The following is a 17986-nucleotide window of genomic DNA, read 5'->3' as shown; positions in this document are numbered from 1 at the left end:
CTTCGGAGTTTCCTTGCTCGTAGCATGCTGGTTTTAGCCCAACTATTCCCCTATCAGAGTGGGTGTCTGTGACTACCCTTTATTAGCCTCACTCTGCCCACCATGTTCTTTGTCACCTTACCCTACCTTTCTCTGCCCAGAGCATTCATCACCATCTCACATGCTTTTGTCTGGGGTCCTCCTCCCATCACGGGGATACTTAACTCCGTGGGAACTGCTGTCTGTTTTTATTCATGGCTATCTCACATGTTGGTCACGTTGCACACGATCAATACATTTTGAGTAAATAAATGAGTCAATATGAGCTGAAGAACATGTAGTCCTTCAATCTTGGCACATATTCTAAATTTGCTCTGACAGGACGAGGAGGGCTGGGCACATGGGCCACAGGGATTTGTAGGTGCCTCAGGCCTCGGCTTGCTGCTCTTGCCTCCTCTGGGTGCAGCCTTGTGAGTGACTCACTGGAGCCCTGGGGGCAGGGTGGGGTTGAGGTCGACACCGCCTACATCATTCAGTGGCTTCTTTGTGACATTTAAGGGAGACATTTCTCCCATGTTTCAGTATTAGGAATGGCTAGGCTTTTTGCATTACAAGATTTTTGTTTTATTTTGAATTTAATGCATAAAAATCTTGCAGATGCTAAGAGGTTAAATCTGTTTCCATCCCTGTTGACCCCCACCTCCGACTAACAGCCAGGCTGGACTATGCAATCTGCTTTTCTCTGCATGCTGCTTTTACTCCTGGGTTCATTATCATTTTCCTTAGTCATTCATTTTATTCCATTTATGTTCTATATTTTTGAAATCCACCATTTTTTTGTGGCCTAATGAGATATAAATAAGTAAATGCATAGAGAAGATATTGCATTAATGCTTCCCATTCATTTTTTCCCCCCACAATTTACCAGGACAGATAATAAACATTAAATTGCTCTTCTTGATGAAAATGACCCTTGAGATAAAGGACAGTGTCACACACCTAATACTAGTAATAACACAGTAGGTTGTTTAGGGGACCGCCTTTATAGATAGCCACACAGCCCCCTCTTTCTGTCATGCCATCTTTCCATTGCTTCCCTCTAAATCCTCCTTACTTTTGACTATCCAAGTCAACCTCCACTTCCTCCCTCAACATTCTTCCCATGTCACGGTGACTTTTATTTCTTTGCAGCTCTGATAACTTTTCAGGAAACATACCAACTAATCATATATTTTCATTTCTTAAATTAATATTTTGAATTATCATTTAAACCGTGTTTCAGGTTTATTTTCCTTGCAAGCCTGCCAGTTTCTTTAAGAAAAGCAGTATCTTGCCTGACCAGGCAGTGTGGCACAGTGGATAGAGCATTGACCTGGTATGCTAAGTACCCAGGTTCGTAACCCTGAGGTTGCCAGCTTGAGCATGGGCTCATTGACTTGCGCAAAGGGTCTCTGGCTCTGCTGGAGCTCCCAGTCAAGGCACATATGAGAAAGCAATCAATGAACAACTAAGGTGCCACAACTACAAGTTGATGCTTCTCATCTCTCTCCCTTCCTCTCTGTCTGTCTCTGTCCCTCTCTTTTGCTCTTTCTCTCTCTCCCTCTCTCTCAAAAAAAGAAAAAGAAAAGCAATATCTTGTTTGTATACCTGTTCCCTCTCTGGAACTTAGGCTAGTTCTCTGTGTAAGGCAGGCATTCACACAGCATATCTTTAACCTCAGTTACTTTGCAATTCAGTTAACCTATGATGTGCTATCACCAACATTTGATGGTTTACTGGGAGACCTGCTTCTAGACCTCACTTAATAATTAACCATCTGCTCAGACCTAGGTGAGGAGTACTTTATCTCTCTGAGCATCAGTTTCTAAATCTGAAAATTAATCAATACTATAAAATTATCTTCATTGTCTTATAAATCTAACACTTTAGAGCAGGGGTAGTTAACCTTTTTATACCTACCGCCCACTTTTGTATCTCTATTAGTAGTAAAATTTTCTAACCGCCCATTGGTTCCACAGTAATAGTGATTTATAAAGTAGGGAAGTAACTTTACAAAATTTGTAAAGCAGAGTTACAGCAAGTTAAAGCACATTATAATAATTACTTACCAAGTACTTTATGTCGGATTTTCACTAAGTTTGGCAGAATAGATCTTTATAAAACAACTTACTATAGTTAAATCTATCTTTTTATTTGTACTTAAGTTGCTCCACTACCGCCCACCATGAAAGCTGGAACACCCACTATTGGGCGGTAGGGACCGGGTTGACTACCACTGGTTTAGAGCATCTAAAATTACCTCATTTAACATCAACTGAATGCTAATGAATATTTGATGAATAACTGAAGGCTCCAATGTAGTTAGTGCTATTGTTTCTATACAAATAAAGTACTAATGTGTTAATATTGTGAAAAGTAATTTGCCATAATAAATATCTGAAAGTTTCAGTTACATTTTTTTCCAAATTTATGAACTCTATGTTTATAAAAAAAATTACTATTTTAAAAACGATAAAGATGTTTAACAACCTTGAAATATATTTTAGTTCATTTGCAATATCTCTATTAACAGATTTTATAGAAGGTGATGACTAAAAAGAATGACATACATACTTTTTTATCAGTTGTGTTTAAGAAGTGTTCAATGCCTTACTTAAAATCAGTTATGTGATAAATTATTTTTTGTGAACCACAATGGCAAGTTGATGTGAAGTTATTGCATGTCTTACAGTTGAAGTCAGGAATAATTTTTAGAAAACCAAATTGTGACTGCGGCCATGATCTTTTCTTACATACAAAGGTCACATTTTTTTTTGCCAGTTTTCCCTCTTCTGGATTCAAATGCAATATGTTGTGATATCTAAGAATGCAGCTGAGAGGTGGAAGGTTCTCTGTTCCGTCCTTTGGGCAGTTGATTTGAACATCAAAGAGACATGACAGACAATGGCTGTAACTCAGGATTGCCCTTCCTCTCTTTCAACATCTTGTCTCCATGTTTTGAATGCGTTAGTGATAAAAAGAATGTTTCAAATGCACAAGCAAAACACAGAGAAACTATTAGAGGGAAACCCACCTACCTTCACATTCTTTGGCAACAAAATGAATTCATGTGTGTGTGTGTGTGACACAACCTTATTTAACAGCATTCTGCAATCTCAAACACCTATGATATATGAAAGCAATGCTTACAAACCTTAGACACACTTGTGAAACTCTCCTCTCATAGCTCCTCTTCCAGGGCCACCTGTGTACACAGATGACCCGTGGTTGGGGGCCAGTTAATGCCTACACAGAGCTGAATTCACCAGTTCTGTAATTTGCTTCTATTGGGTCCAATGCAACAGAGAGTTTGGTGAGCACAGTTACCTTGTCATCTCTCCAGTGATCTGTTTCCTAAGCTAATCCACATCTTTCCACTTGTTTCTCATTTATTCGGGTCTCCAAATACTTTCCTTCAGGTCATGTTGCTTTGTCGAACCCCCAGATGATCTATTTTCACTATAATAAGATGGCTCCCCATATGTACTGGTTTCTCAGAATATAGTTCCTTAGCTCAGGGTGGAATATAGTAAATTCTTCCCTGTCTTGAGATCCTGCATATCTACTACATCACACCCTAAAATGAATAACACTAGTGCTTTAGCATCCATGTGGTGCTCTCACTCAGACTGGAGATACAGTTATCTGAAATCTCTAAAAAATATGAAGCTTTCTTAATCCAGGTGTCACCCATTTCGCAGGCAAGTTTTCATAACCTGGATGAAAGAATTCATCTTTATCTGTATTTAGTCTCAACTTCTTTATTGCAGCCTGAAATTTCTGCCATTCATTGTATTAATTAACTGCCCTTTCCAGCCATTTCAGTTGGTAAATAGAGTAAGAAGAGCTTCTAGTTATTTATGTACATTTTTCATAAAACAATGTTTGCCTGGATCAGTAGCAAGTAGAAAGCTCCACATTGTACCTTAGAATTTTCTCTCCAGTTGACCTCTAGTTTAACCAAGAATCTCTAGATACAATTATTCAACATTCGGTTAATTTTCTGCATTATGTTATCATTTAGCTCACCTCTCTTACTCTTGTCCATCAGGATGTGGTCAGACACTTTGTCAGAGTCCTTCTGAAATCTTTTTCTTGATCTAAGGTAATGAGTCTATAAAAAGGGGGGGAGGGGAGAAGCAAGGTCTATTTGGCGTGCCCTACTCTTACTGTAAGCATGCTGTTGTCTGTTGACACCATTTCCTGTCCTCACTGCCAGTGAAACCATGAGTGATAATACCTCCTAGCATTGTTCTGTGGCTCAAATTGTGCTCCTTACTCTGTTGGGACCTGAAGGTAGGAAGCACGTCTGGGCAGAGGAAAGAATCTGAGAAGGGGACATTTGAAAAATAGGTTAAGAAGCTCGAAAGGATATTTTATAGTAGAACATACTGAAGCCCAAAGTGAGGCCCAGGTTTGAGATTGATATATAATAGAAGTAACAGTTAAATGTCTGAGGAATGGGTTTTAAAACGTGAGGAAGAAAATCCTGTGGAAATATGAGGGGCATTTTGGAGGAGGCTTTAAGTGTGTTCTGGTGTGAGTAGTTGAGAGCCTTGTTTCAGGAAGAATGTGTGGGAATAGATAAACTCTACTGTGGAAAAAGCTTTCCTTTGTATGTACAGACTATTTGCATGTGAAGGCTGAAAGGAAGATAAAACTGGAAAATTAAGAACTCCAGGTCAGAGTGCTGAAAAGACTGAGAAGACACACGGCCACAGAAGAGTGGAAATGACATCAGCTTCAGCATTGTTGTTGTTGTTTTCAGTTAACTAGTACTATAACAATGTAATGGAAAGTGTGGAAGAATCAGAGAAAATAAAATGTACCTTTTGCCTCTAATATAGTATCTGGAAACAACAAATACTTTCACTTTTAAATAGCCTGCAAGTCTTTCTAATGCACTTATTTTGCTTGCATACTTACATTCATGTATAATTTGTAACCCATCCTTTCCACTTGCCATTAAATTATACATAATGTGGTATGTATTTTCATGGTGCTAAATGGCCTTTATAAGTACCATTAGGCTGTGAACTTATTTATCAAAATGATGGATTGTAAATTTGCATAATAATATCCTAGCTGTTGGTCATTTGGGGTGTGTATGTGTGTGTTGTGTGAGTGAACTTTACCTTTCCTATGGCTTTTTGAAAACAGTATTCTGTTTTAGAATTACTTCCTAATGATAGGTTACTAGAAGTAGAATCTGCATATCAAAGATCATCATGTTTCCTCAAGACACCTTACAGGTGTACCCTGGGATACATTACAAATTGCTTTCCAGAAGAGTGATACCAATATGCTCTGCCACGGGCGGGACTACCTTTACATCTTGAATGTTAGTGGAACATTTCCATGAAAACAGCCTAGGGACAGATGGCAGTGAGAGAGACCAGGGATGGAAAGATAGATTTAGGATTTCAGATAAACGAAGCCGTATTACAAATCAGTAATTTCTCTGAGGGGAAAATGGAGAGTGGTATAGAGGGGAAACCTTAAAGTATCTTTAAATTTTCTCATTTTACTGAGAAAAAGTGAGGTGCACAGAATGAAGAGCTGTGCAGAGTCGTACAGAGAACTGGTGTCAGGACCGGGACTAGAGCCTGGCCTCTTAGCTCGCCCCCACTGCTCTCTGACTGTGTGGTGCTGGTGTCCTGGTACCCGACTGTGGTCATCAGCCACAGTTCATGAGGTTGAGTGTGCCAGGGGCAAGAAGGGGAAAGGGAAGTGACAGAGGAAACCCAGAGGGTGAGTTGTCATAGAAATTAGATACATCAAAGGGTCCAGAAGAAAGTTGATGCCCCTACGTATCTGTTGCAGCAAAGAAAAAAACCAAGAATAAAAAAATAAACTCTTCGATTAGAAGCCAGGGTGGTCTCTGGCTTGTGGCTGTCTTCTGGTTCTCCGTTAGCATGCAGAACTGGCTGTCCTCCAGCTTCACAGATAGGATTATAAACATTTACAGACTCGCCATCATTTTTAACTAGCTTACTCTCACCATAGATTGTGTAGCTGGCAATACACCAGCAGTAAAGGAAATGAAATTAACATTGTTTATGACTCTAACCCACTGCACATTATGGCTAGCCCCAAGTTTATAACCTATTGGAAAACTTTATTTAATTAATTTGATAACACTTGAAATACAGTATTTTCCTTTTGTGTATTTTGGGATTTTGACTTCATCTGATACAAAGATGAAAACTAGAATAATAAAATATTAGTTAGAAATATAGATTAAGAGTAAGAGGTTTAGTGTCAATTTCTCTGCTTCTCAAAATGTCCCCTTTTGGGTAGATTCAGCCATGTACAGCATTGCATGTGTGGCCAGGTCAACTTAACCTGGCCTCTACTTTAAGAATTCACTGATTTAATTTTTCAGCACACTTTTATTGGGCATGCAGCTACCACCAAGCATTAGAAATTATTGAAATGGCAAAATACAGAATGTCTGTAAAGTCATGGTGCACTTTTGACCGGTCACAGGAAAGCAACAAAAGATGATAGAAATGTGAAATCTGCACCAAATAAAAGGAAAAGTCTCCCAGTTTCATACCTATTCAGTGCAGTTTGATGTGGGCTCACACACAGATTTTTTAGGGCTCCTTAGGTAGCTATCCTGTATAGCCTCTACAGACTCGTCACTGACTGATGGCCTACCAGAACGGGGTTTCTCCACCAAACTGCCGGTTTCCTTCAACTGTTTATCCCACCGAGTAATGTTATTCCTATGTGGTAGTGCTTCGTTATAAACACGCTAATATTCACGTTGCACTTTGGTCACAGATTCTAATTTAGCGAGCCACAGAACACACTGAACTTTCCTCTGTACCGTCCACATCTTGACTGGCATGGCTGTGGGCTGCTCCACTGTATACATGGTATTACGTCATCATCTGCGCATGCGCACATGCTGCCACATCATCCTACAGAAACTGGGAGAGTTTTCCTTTTATTTGGTACAGATTTCACATTTCTATCGTCTTTTGTTGCTTTCCTGTGACTGGTCAAAAGTGCACCATGACTTTACGAACACACTGTATAAGCCTTATCCTCATAAAACTTAGAGTCTAGAAAGTAAGGCTATCCCTAAAGAAGGATTTAAATTTTTGGCCTCCTTCCCAATATCTAACATGATTGTGTCAAATGGGCACAAAGAAAGTACTAGTGCAAATATTAAGAAGAACTAACCGAATATGGGAAAGGGGTAAATGGGTAGTGGGGACATTGGCCAAAGAGTAACATATATTGTAATATGAAACCTAAAGAACTTACAGGTTTTAACTAGGTAAAAATGAAGGGGACAAGTTTTCTGAGCAGAAGGAATAGACCACGGGAGGGCTTTGGGTGGAGAACAGGAGAGGTGCCTCCCTCTCGTAGAAAGGAAGCCATGTGTTCAGAAATGCAGAGTATGAAGAAGAAATAGCATGAGAAGGAGCTGCAAGCCTGTGAACGTGGGGACGCTCTCTTCCCAGTCTCCTGACAGTGTTAGACCCCTGTGGGTGCTTACCCTTGTCGTACTTTCTTTTTAGCTTCTTTTTCCGATTGGCATTTCCTCTTTTTTTTTTTTTTTTTTTTTTTTTATAATTTTATTTTTTTAATGGGGTGACATCAATAAATCAGGATACATATATTCAAAGATAACAAGTCCAGGTTATCTTGTCGTTCAATTATGTTGCATACCCACCACCCAAAGTCAGATTGTCCTCTGTCACCTTCTATCTTGTTTTCTTTGTGCCCCTCCCCACCCCCTATCCCTCTCCCATTCCCCCCTCCCCCCCGTAACCACCACACTCTTGTCAATGTCTATTAGTTTCAGTATTATTTCCCACCTACGTATGGAATAATACAGTTCCTGGTTTTTTCTGATTTACTTATTTCGCTTCGTATCATGTTATCAAGATCCCACCATTTTGCTGTAAATGTTCCGATGTCATCATTTCTTATGGCTGAGTAGTATTCCATAGTGTATATGTGCCACATCTTCTTTATCCAGTCATCTATTGATGGGCTTTTTGGTTGTTTCCATGTCCTGGCCACTGTGAACAATGCTGCAATAAACATGGGGCTGCATGTGTCTTTACGTATCAATGTTTCTGAGTTTTGGGGATATATACCCAGTAGAGGGATTGCTGGGTCATAAGGTAGTTCTATTTTCAGTTTTTTGAGGAACCACCATACTTTCTTCCATAATGGTTGTACTACTTTACATTCCCACCAACAGTGTATGAGGGTTCCTTTTTCTCCACAGCCTCTCCAACATTTGCTATTACCTGACTTGCTAATAACAGCTAATCGAACAGGTGTGAGGTGGTATCTCATTGCCGTTTTGATTTGCATTTCTCTAATAGCTAAAGAAGATGAGCATCTTTTCATATATCTGTTGGCCATTTGTATTTCTTCCTGGGAGAAGTGTCTATTCATATCCTCTTCCCATTTTTTTATTGGATTGTTTGTTTGTTTGTTGTTGAGTTTTATGAGTTCTTTGTATATTTTGGATATTAGGCCCTTATCTGAGCTGTTGTTTGAAAATATCATTTCCCATTTAGTTGGCTTTCTGTTTATTTTGTTATCAGTTTCTCTTGCTGAGCAAAAACTTCTTAGTCTGATGTAGTCCCATTCATTAATTTTTGCCTTCACTTCTCTTGCCATTGGAGTCAAATTCATAAAGGCATTTCCTCTTTAAAGTGTTTCTCTCACTGAAATTGATACAGGATGGTGGTGTTGATCAGAGTTTGCTAGATGATGAGAAAATTCAGGTTTAGCAATATCTAACATTTTCGTGGTGTGAAGGATTGCCAAGTTAATTGATTCATTTAAATTGAATATGAAAGAGAATTAGATATCAAATATAGACAGCATGCTGCTCATAAATGTCCATATTGATGACTGATGGGTGAGAGAACTGTCATGTAAAAAAGAACAGCGAAGGAGAGGGTGAGAAAGCAGCATCCCGGCTTCTGTATTGAATTGCTGTCTTGAAGAGTTTCTCAGAGATGTGTCATGGACATGAGTTTAAAACCTCCATTGGTTCTAAACTTCGCAGGTTTGTAATAGTAAATACAGTCACTTATTAGTCATAATAAAGTTACAACTTTTCTGTCAGAGGGAGGATCTCTAGTGTAGTCTTTTCCATGTTCAATTTTGTAGATACAGTATATTTCTATCCTCAGATCTCTGTCCAAGATTTCAGCAATGTTTGATAAGTGTGTAGCAAAATTATAACAAGTGCTTCCCAGTGCTTTTCCTTCATATATTATGGAGTAACCAATGCTATGTGGTTTGCTAGGAAGTACACTGGGACTTGTTATCAGGAGACCTGGGCTTTAGGTACCTTTGGGTCATCAAATAAAAATGAACAGAATAAAGTCGTTTGGTTGATGGGGAGATACTTTGTTGCTCTGTGTGCTGGCATCATCCACTAGAGTGAAAGGTCTTCTCGAAAAGATGCATGACTTCATGTCAGGGCACGAGGACAACTTTCTACCTCATCTCTGTAGCATGCCCTATAACTTCTATACAGTAAGCTCGCATTGTTACAGGCCACTCACTAAGCCAGCTGTTCACAGAGTGTTTACAGGGGACCCCTGAGGTCCAAGAAGGTCTATGCAGCTTTCATAATAGTAGTAACAAGTAATTTACCTTTTTTATTCTCATTCTCTCATGAGTATACAGTAGTTTTTAGAGGCTATGTGATGTCTCCATCATTATGAAAAAGCTATTAAAATATTATCTCTCTTTCCAACCGAACTGTGTGAGGTCAGGTTTTCTTCATATACGTCAACTACAAAACATGTAAAAACCGATTGAGCATAAGATAGATATGAGAATCTAGCTGTCTTCTATTAAGCTAGACATTCAGAAGATTAGCAAAGCATGTAAAATAATGTCACTATTCTGACTTTTTTTTTGCTTTAGAGAATATATTTTTTATAAAAATGTGTTATGTTTGAGTTTATACTCATTTTAAATTAACTAATAAATATTTTAAAATTTTCTCAGCTTCATTTCTATCTTGGCCAGTGCTTCTAGTCCATATACAAAGCTCTTTGAGGGCCCGCGGTAATTTTTAGAATGCCTAATGTCCTAAAACCAAGACATTTTACAGTTACTACATTAAGCTCATGCCTGTTTGCTACAACTTGAACTATTAGAATTGTTTTCCAAACAGATCAGTTTGTCCAAGAGAGTAATTAGAGACAAGGTTTCTTTTTCAGAAGGTCTACTTTTTACTTTTCCTCCCTTAAGGTAAAAAGCATACCATGTTGGGTAATGACAGCATGTACAAAGTGGAGGTGTCGAGTATGTTTTATCTCTCCCCTAAGGCCCATCTTACTTCCACCCCACTGAAAATGCTTCTGAGCCTTGCAGAGAAGCCCACGGCTACATGCTGCCCACTTGTAACCTCCGCCCTTGAAGACGGATTTCACGCTGAGGCAGCAGCTGGTGGGGACACCGAAGTACCGCAGACAGTATTTACTGTCAGAACCATTCTCTGGGTCTCAAGCATTTTAAATTGAAGTTCTTTAATAGCTATGTTCATTTCCCCTGGATCTTACAAATCAGTAGAGACTAGGAATACTCAAGCTTCGGTCTGGATACCTAACCAGAAGAGGTAAACAAAAGTGAGTGCATGAAATTGAACTTCAGGGGTTAAATATTTACTACTTTTCAAAGATAAATGCATTATCCTTCCAAAGAAGTTATAACTTATTTTAAAGAAGCAGCTGGAAGGTATTTTTCTTCTGCAATATTTTCCTTTTTTCAATTTTTAAATAAATGGAGTCCATCATTCCTTGAGACTCACAGTCCAGTGAAAGGAAAAGAAAGACAGATATGGAAGCTACTTTCATAGAGACAGAGTCTTGAGACTGCCCTTGGGGATTTCCAGAGGTATAGAGATGTGATTACTTACTTCTGACACACATGTGCCTCACCAGGCAGTGGCGCAGTGGATAGAGCGTCAGACTGGGGTGCAGAGGACCCAGGTTCAAGACCCTGAGGTCGCCAGCTTGAGCGCGGGCTCATCTAGTTTGAGCAAAGCTCACCAGCTTGGACCCAAGGTCTCTGGCTAGAGCAAGGGGTTACTCGGTCTGCTGAAGGCTCACAGTCAAGGCACATATGAGAAAGCAATCAATGAACAACTAAGGTGTCGCAACAAAAAACTAATGATTGATGCTTCTCATCTCGCTCTGTTTCTGTCTATCCCTCTCTCTGACTCTGTCTGTCTCTGTTAAAAAAAAAAAATTACTTCTGACACACATGCTCTTTTAAATCCCATTACTTCTTTGGGCTTTGAAGATTGAATTTCTGGTGGAAACCCAGCACATAAAGCCAAACACAATAAAAGTTTTAGGTGGAAAATGTGGCGAGCTCTTTGCCTATTTTGGAGCAGCAAGGAAATGGGGAAAAAGTAAAATTAAATCAGGTAAAACAGTGCCTGCACTTGAAAATTGTTAACGGTTGTGGTAGACTTCAGCAAGTTAGAATGTGAAGACATCAGTTTTTTATCTTTCAAGAAAAACACTTTTCGGCTCTCCCATAGTTTAGTTATAAGGATGTTTTTAAGTTCTTAGGTAGCCACGGAGTGTTTTCAGGTACCTCTTTGTGTTACACAGTTGTTAAAATTAATGTTAACCTCCTCCTTCTTGGGCGTGTGGATTATGACAGGTGTGAAGTATCCATCCAACCCCAAGTCAGGGTATCGCTTCTTGTTGCTTCCCAGGCACCTTGTGCTTTTCATTCACACTGTCCCCATATATTTCGATGTCTCCTTCTTGTTTGAATCCCACGTAATTTTCTGTAAGGGCAGGATTGTGACTGTCTCATTCACTCTATTGTATCAACTATATACTTGGTACATGAATGATGCTCATAAAATATTTGTTGAGGGGATGATGGGTGGATATACAAAAATGTAATTGTTTCTTTTGATGCCTGAGACACCTTTGTTTATTTCCATAAATTATTTTATTCAGGGATTACCTGAATTATTTTTATTCAGGGATTCCCTGACTGTCCAGTGAAAGCCTAGATTCTTCTTTCTTCCTTAATAAATTTTGGGCAAGTCTGCTAAAAACTCTGTACCCATGTTTCTCTATTTGTTAAAAAATGGTAGTTAATTAGTCTATTAATATTCTTTCCAGCTCTAATATTCTTTTATTACCTATGGTAAAAATCTCATCTATTATATTTTAATAACTGTTTTTAATTGTTATTTTACCATGACTATGCTAGTATATTTTAAAGTGCCTTGTAAAAAGAATTATCTCATAAAAATAAAGATTTGGCATTAGTGTCAAATGTTAACACTGCTCAGGAGGTAACACCAGAAACTGATTTTCAGAAACTAATCACCAGGTTTGGATTAGCGAGGGTATTCTTTCTCTGGTTGCCTCTAAGATACTACTTCTTGATCTCTGTATCACAGAGTGGTTAAGAAAGACTAAAAGAAAACACATTCAAGGTAGTTGATTATTTCTCATATACCATTACTGAAAGAGGTCTCATAGGAGAAGAACTCAAAACTGTTGGCTGAAATGCCCCTTGGACAGGCTCCTGCTGCTTTTTATGGCTACAGTAACCACTCTAGGCCATCTGAGCTCAGAGCATCAGTACTTACTCTTTCATATACCGCTCACTTTGGGTTGTATTTGTAAGTTCATTTGTCTTTGAGCTCCTTAGAATTTTCTTTTTGTTTTATTTGTCTCTTTGTATCTGTCCCTCAGTGTTATAAGTAACACTAGTACTTCTGGTAGTAATAGTAAGGAAAATGGTTAACGTGACATTATATTTGCTGACTAAGCATTGTTCTAAGTGCTTCACATGTTTTAATCCATTTAATCTTCACAACAACCTTGTGAGAGGTACTCGTTATCCCTATTTTACAGTTGGGGGCACAGAGGGAAAATAAGGTCACAAAGAAAGTAAATGGTGAGGCTCGGTTCCAATCCACGTTGTCAAACACTGACAGTCCAGTTCTTAATCACTGTGTCACACATTCGAAAGCCATTGCAATACACATGTGCTGAATGAGTAGCTAAATCGATATATTGAATATATCAAATGGTGCTCTCTAACTGTTCATTTGATTGGCGTCTCATATATTTGGTGTTCTGCAAGTCTTCATTTAACACACATACATGCCCACTCACAGATTTCCTAGTTCTTTAGTAGATAATATCTCTATAAAATATTTCTTCTCTCTAGTAGATTTAAAGGAGATATTTTGAGATTTTTCATTCATCTTTAACTTGAGTTTGGAAATTGGAAATAATATATTTCTAGAAGCATGGATCTCCCGTTTTTGCTGGACCATGGATCTATAATTCAAATAAGGAAAATTTTGCCAGATTCAAACCACTCTTTGTTCCCAAAATGGTACTGAATTGTGTGAATTCAAAAAGATGGCTTTGTTCAGTCTACGGAGGGTAAAGTGTTTTTACATTTCTGGGTCAAAGTGGAGTTAGGCTTCTTGGCTTACTGTTTAGCACACTCAATACATTTTTATTCACAAGTTTAAGGTGTCATGTCTGATAAAATTGATGCTGTACCTTCCCTTGTTGTCTGGTTGAATGCTTAGTACCAGTAACATGTGATAAAATTATGGAAAATGTCCTTGCTCCAAGTACATTGAAGGAAAAGTTGCAACATCCTTGGTGCCAAATCATTTCTTTTCACCTGCCCTTCATATTGGTGCTGGGGAAGGATGAAACTGTTTTCTTGTGAGTCACTGTTACAACTTGGGTACCTTTGATTCATTATTACAATAGCTGTTACCTTTTATATTGTAAAGTATGTAACGTGGCAATCTAAGGCAGTTGTGAAAAAAATGTACCTAAAAGCTAACTCAGAATTATAAAGCATGTTAAAGTAAATCTTTAGACAATAGAAGACTAGGGTATTTAGAAAATGCTGCATTGGAAAGGTGGTGATTGATTTGGACCTTGCCACAGAGGCAGGAGTGGGAGGCGTGCCTTTGAGGGGAGATATATTCCTGTTGGAGAGAACAATTCAGAGATAGAAAGCACAGGTTGGAGAAAGGAAGTGGCAAAGAGTTTGCTGGGCTATTGATATATTTTAATAAAGAAAGGATAAGACAACCTGACCAGGCATTGGCACAGTGGATAGAGCATTGGCCTGGGATACTGAGGACCCAGATTTGAAACCCTGAGGTGGCCGGCTTGAGCACAGGTTTATTCAGCTTGAGCACAGACTCACCAGCTTGAGCTCGCGGTCACCGACTTGAACGTGGGATTATAGACATGATCTCATGATTGCTGGCTTGAACCCAAAGGTCACTGGCTTGAGTCCAAAATCACTGGCTTGAGCAAGGGGTCACTCACTCTGCTGTAGCCCCCCCTCAGTCAAGGCACATATGAGAAAGCAATCAATGAACAACTAAGGTGCTGCAACGAAGAATTAATGCTTCTCATCTCTCTCTCTATCTGTGTGTCCCTCTCCCTCTCTCTCTCTCTCTCTCTCTGTAAAAAAAAAAAAAAGATAGGATAAGACAAACCTTCCCCAAATCTGCATCAGCCTCACCACCACCCCTGTCCCACCCAGCTGTACAACAAATATTTTAGTCCTCCCAGTCACATTGCCACCTAGGAAGTAATCCTATATGATGGATCAATCATCCATTTTCATCCAGAGAGTTACTTAGGTGGTGACATCCCATTCAAACAACCATTTTGAGATTATTTCCAACTATTGAGCAAATCCTTCCAGTATGTGCTCTATAGTTGGAAATATCACTTCTCAGTAAACATCAGCCATTTGCCCTAAGGAACTAAATACAGATATGAATTGTAGGCATGTGAGCTGTTAGCATTGACTTTAGTTCAGACAGAGTACCTCGTGTTTGATCTCGACCTCGGTGCCTCTTGCATAATAGGGGCTCAGTAGATTACTTTCTGCTTCTCTTGCTTCTGCTATTCAGTTAATTGTTATTTCTTTAAACTTTGGTCATTTGTTGTTGTTGTTTTTATTCTCTTTTAAAGGAGAGGTTTAAGGAAGCTGAGAAAATATACCAGGCTGGAATAAAGAACTGTCCAGACAGCTCAGACTTACACAACAACTATGGAGTTTTCTTAGTTGATACTGGTAAGTGAAATGAGAGAGAACCTGTTCTGTTGAGATTAGATAACATTCTTTCTCAAGCAAAATGTTAGCCACCCAAATAATATGTTGGAAGTAAAACTCACTGGGCTTGGCAGGATGCTCACACCATTGACAGTCTCCTTGTGCTGTGGGGCTGTCATTTCTCTGAAGCTTCAGGCTCAGTTCAGTGAAATCTGCCCAGTTTTTATAATCATATATCTAGGGAAAACTCCCCAGGTGACAGGAAGTAGCCTTGATGATTTAATGAGTCTTCTTTGAGTGTCGTATATACAAGTTTATAAATCTGTGATAATGAAGTTTTCCTCTACAATGATGTACAACTGCTCTGAATCTAGTTACTGGCAGATGGTAGATACTTTTCTGCAACTGATAAAAAAGCCTCCAGAATTGTTTTATTGTTTCCCATGTGATAATCATTATAGAAACTGTATTGTTGTAATTGATAGAGTATTCTTATATGACAATGCTGTATAAAATACCCTTACTCGTTCCCATTTAATGAAAAACTTTACTGAGCAGAGATTCTGTTTCCTTTATGACTTGTGCCCCATGCACTGTTGGCTTGCTATGAACATTTGTAAAGAATAAAAAGTTATTTGAATTTAATGCAAAAGCACCACTTTGTTCTCACTGACATCACACTTCCTGCCCTGCAGTGAAATAGAATTTTAATTATTTTGTCAGTATGAAGTACTTGAAAGGGTTTTTCTCCTTGAGGATACTGGAAGGCCTTCTGCTTTATAGAACATAAATTTACCTTGTGATACACCTAAGAAATGTCCCTTATTTTTGCATGTAAAATTGTTTTGTAGTGCCACCTGCTGGTTCATTAGCAACATAATAATAAATTCCATAACATAAAGATACAAACTGAGGAAAAGTCCTCTTTGTAGGTCTGGCCTAGTCCTCTTTTTAACTCCAACAGCAAAAATCCTACTGCAACCTTTACTCCCAGTTTCACTGACAACACTATCTTCCTACCACTCCCTTTATATCTATATTTGTGTTTTCATACTGGTGAAATTCTCTCCATCACCAGTAATCTGGCAACTCCTACTTAAACTTGCATTAAAAAAAAAGGTGCACTTGAGAAGATGTCTATGCAGGTAATAAACATCCTATTCTATGTATTTAAACTTGAGACTCTTCAACAGTTCAGTTACTTAGACATAGTTTCACTAGGAAGCTTCTTTAGAAACCTAATCAGACGAGAGAGATTTGATTCTAGTCCTGGCCTTTGCCCTCACTGGCCCAGAAATCTTTGTCAAGGCTTTTGATATCTTGGCACTTTAGAGTTTGTATCTGTAAGCAATAATTTTTCTTATTTGGTGAGATGAGGGGAGGCAGAGAGACAGAATCCCACATGTGCCCCAACCTGGATCTACCCAGCAAACCCACTAGGGGGACAATGCTCTGCCCATCTGGGGCATTGCTTCGTTGTTCAACAACTAACCTCTTCTTAAAGCCTGAGGCAGAGGTCATGGAGCCATTCTCGGTGCCTAGGGTCAACTCTCTCCAGTAGAGCCATTGCTGCAGGAGGAGAAGAGAGAGAGAGAGAGAGAGAGAGAGAAGTGAGAAGGGGAAGGGTGTAGAAGCAGGCCAGCGCTTCTCCTGTGTGCCCTGATTGGGAATTGAACCCGGGACATCCACATGCATGACCAATGCTCTACCACTAAGCCAACCAGCCAGGGCTGCCATAACTTCATTTATTCTAAAATATCTCTTAAATCTCAAGAAGCAGCTAAGTGATATCAATAAACAGCTAAATAGTATAAAAAAATACCTGCAAAGATCATATGACTAGGCCAGGCAGCTCAGCTGGTTAGAGCATTGTCCCAACATACCAGTGTTGCAGGTTCCATCCCGGGCACAGCACATACAAGAACCGGTGAATAAATGTATAAATTAATGAAATAACAAAGAGATGTCTTCCTCACCCTCTCTTTCTCCCTAAAAAAAAAATCAATAAATAAAAAAAATTTTAATATTATATGAGATTACTTAATTTAACTGTTTTTAAATAAACAATGTATACCTAAACAAAAATATATGATTAAAAAGAGCTTTTCTAGATACAGCCGATACATACTTATTTAGAACAGCGTCTGAGTTATGATGTTGCAGTATAGTAATTGAGACAGAACCTTAGAAATTGCTTCAGGATAGTTTTCTTCCTATAATAGCCAATTCTTTATTTTTTTCTTTTTGTATAATGAATTGCAACATATCTATAAATAACAACCACTGATAATCTCAAAACATCATATTACCTAGGGTAGAAAACGCTTTGACTAAAATAACCTATGTAATAAAAGAAATAGGTTTTAGTTTCTACTGCTTTTTTTATTTTTAACTTCTTTGGAAATGGGAATGAATCATAAAATGGTTCAAAGTTAGGCAGTAATTTATAAACTGAATAACTGATGGTATGACTCAGTAAGAAGAATGATGCATATCAGAAGAAAAATGAAAGAGCACATGTATTTTATAATTAAGGCACGTTCTGCTCTTACCAACGCACCTCTGGTTATAGGCTCTCCAGAGAAGGCCGTAGCCCATTACCAACAGGCCATCCAACTTAGCCCGAGTCATCACGTGGCCATGGTGAACCTGGGGAGACTCTACAGGTCTCTGGGAGACAATAGCGTGGCTGAAGAATGGTATAAACGGTAAAGTTCTTTTTCCTTCGCTTTATAAGTTGCCCCAAGACCTCTGTAACTGCCCATCAATTTTTAAATTCTTAAAAATTTTTAATTATTTAAGTATAGTTGACATGTTATATTAGTTTCAAGTGTACCACATAGTAACCCTACATTTACATACTTTATGAAGTGATCACCAT

At 38.7% G+C, this 17986-nt stretch overlaps 1 protein-coding gene across 2 annotated transcripts in view; it reads left to right on the top strand.

Moving 5' to 3' along the window:
* TMTC1 (transmembrane O-mannosyltransferase targeting cadherins 1) overlaps positions 1 to 17986 on the top strand; it is a 297501-nt gene that overhangs the window by 263435 nt on the left and 16080 nt on the right. For both annotated transcript variants that reach the window (XM_066258034.1, XM_066258033.1), the window contains 2 exons: positions 15024 to 15126; positions 17678 to 17813. In XM_066258034.1, coding sequence (XP_066114131.1) covers positions 15024 to 15126; positions 17678 to 17813 — 239 coding nt within the window. The remainder of the gene's footprint in view (positions 1 to 15023; positions 15127 to 17677; positions 17814 to 17986) is intronic.

The sequence above is a fragment of the Saccopteryx bilineata genome, chromosome 2 (assembly GCF_036850765.1).
Source record: "Saccopteryx bilineata isolate mSacBil1 chromosome 2, mSacBil1_pri_phased_curated, whole genome shotgun sequence".
Classification (NCBI taxonomy): domain Eukaryota; kingdom Metazoa; phylum Chordata; class Mammalia; order Chiroptera; family Emballonuridae; genus Saccopteryx; species Saccopteryx bilineata.
This window is presented reverse-complemented; position numbering and strand designations above follow the sequence as displayed.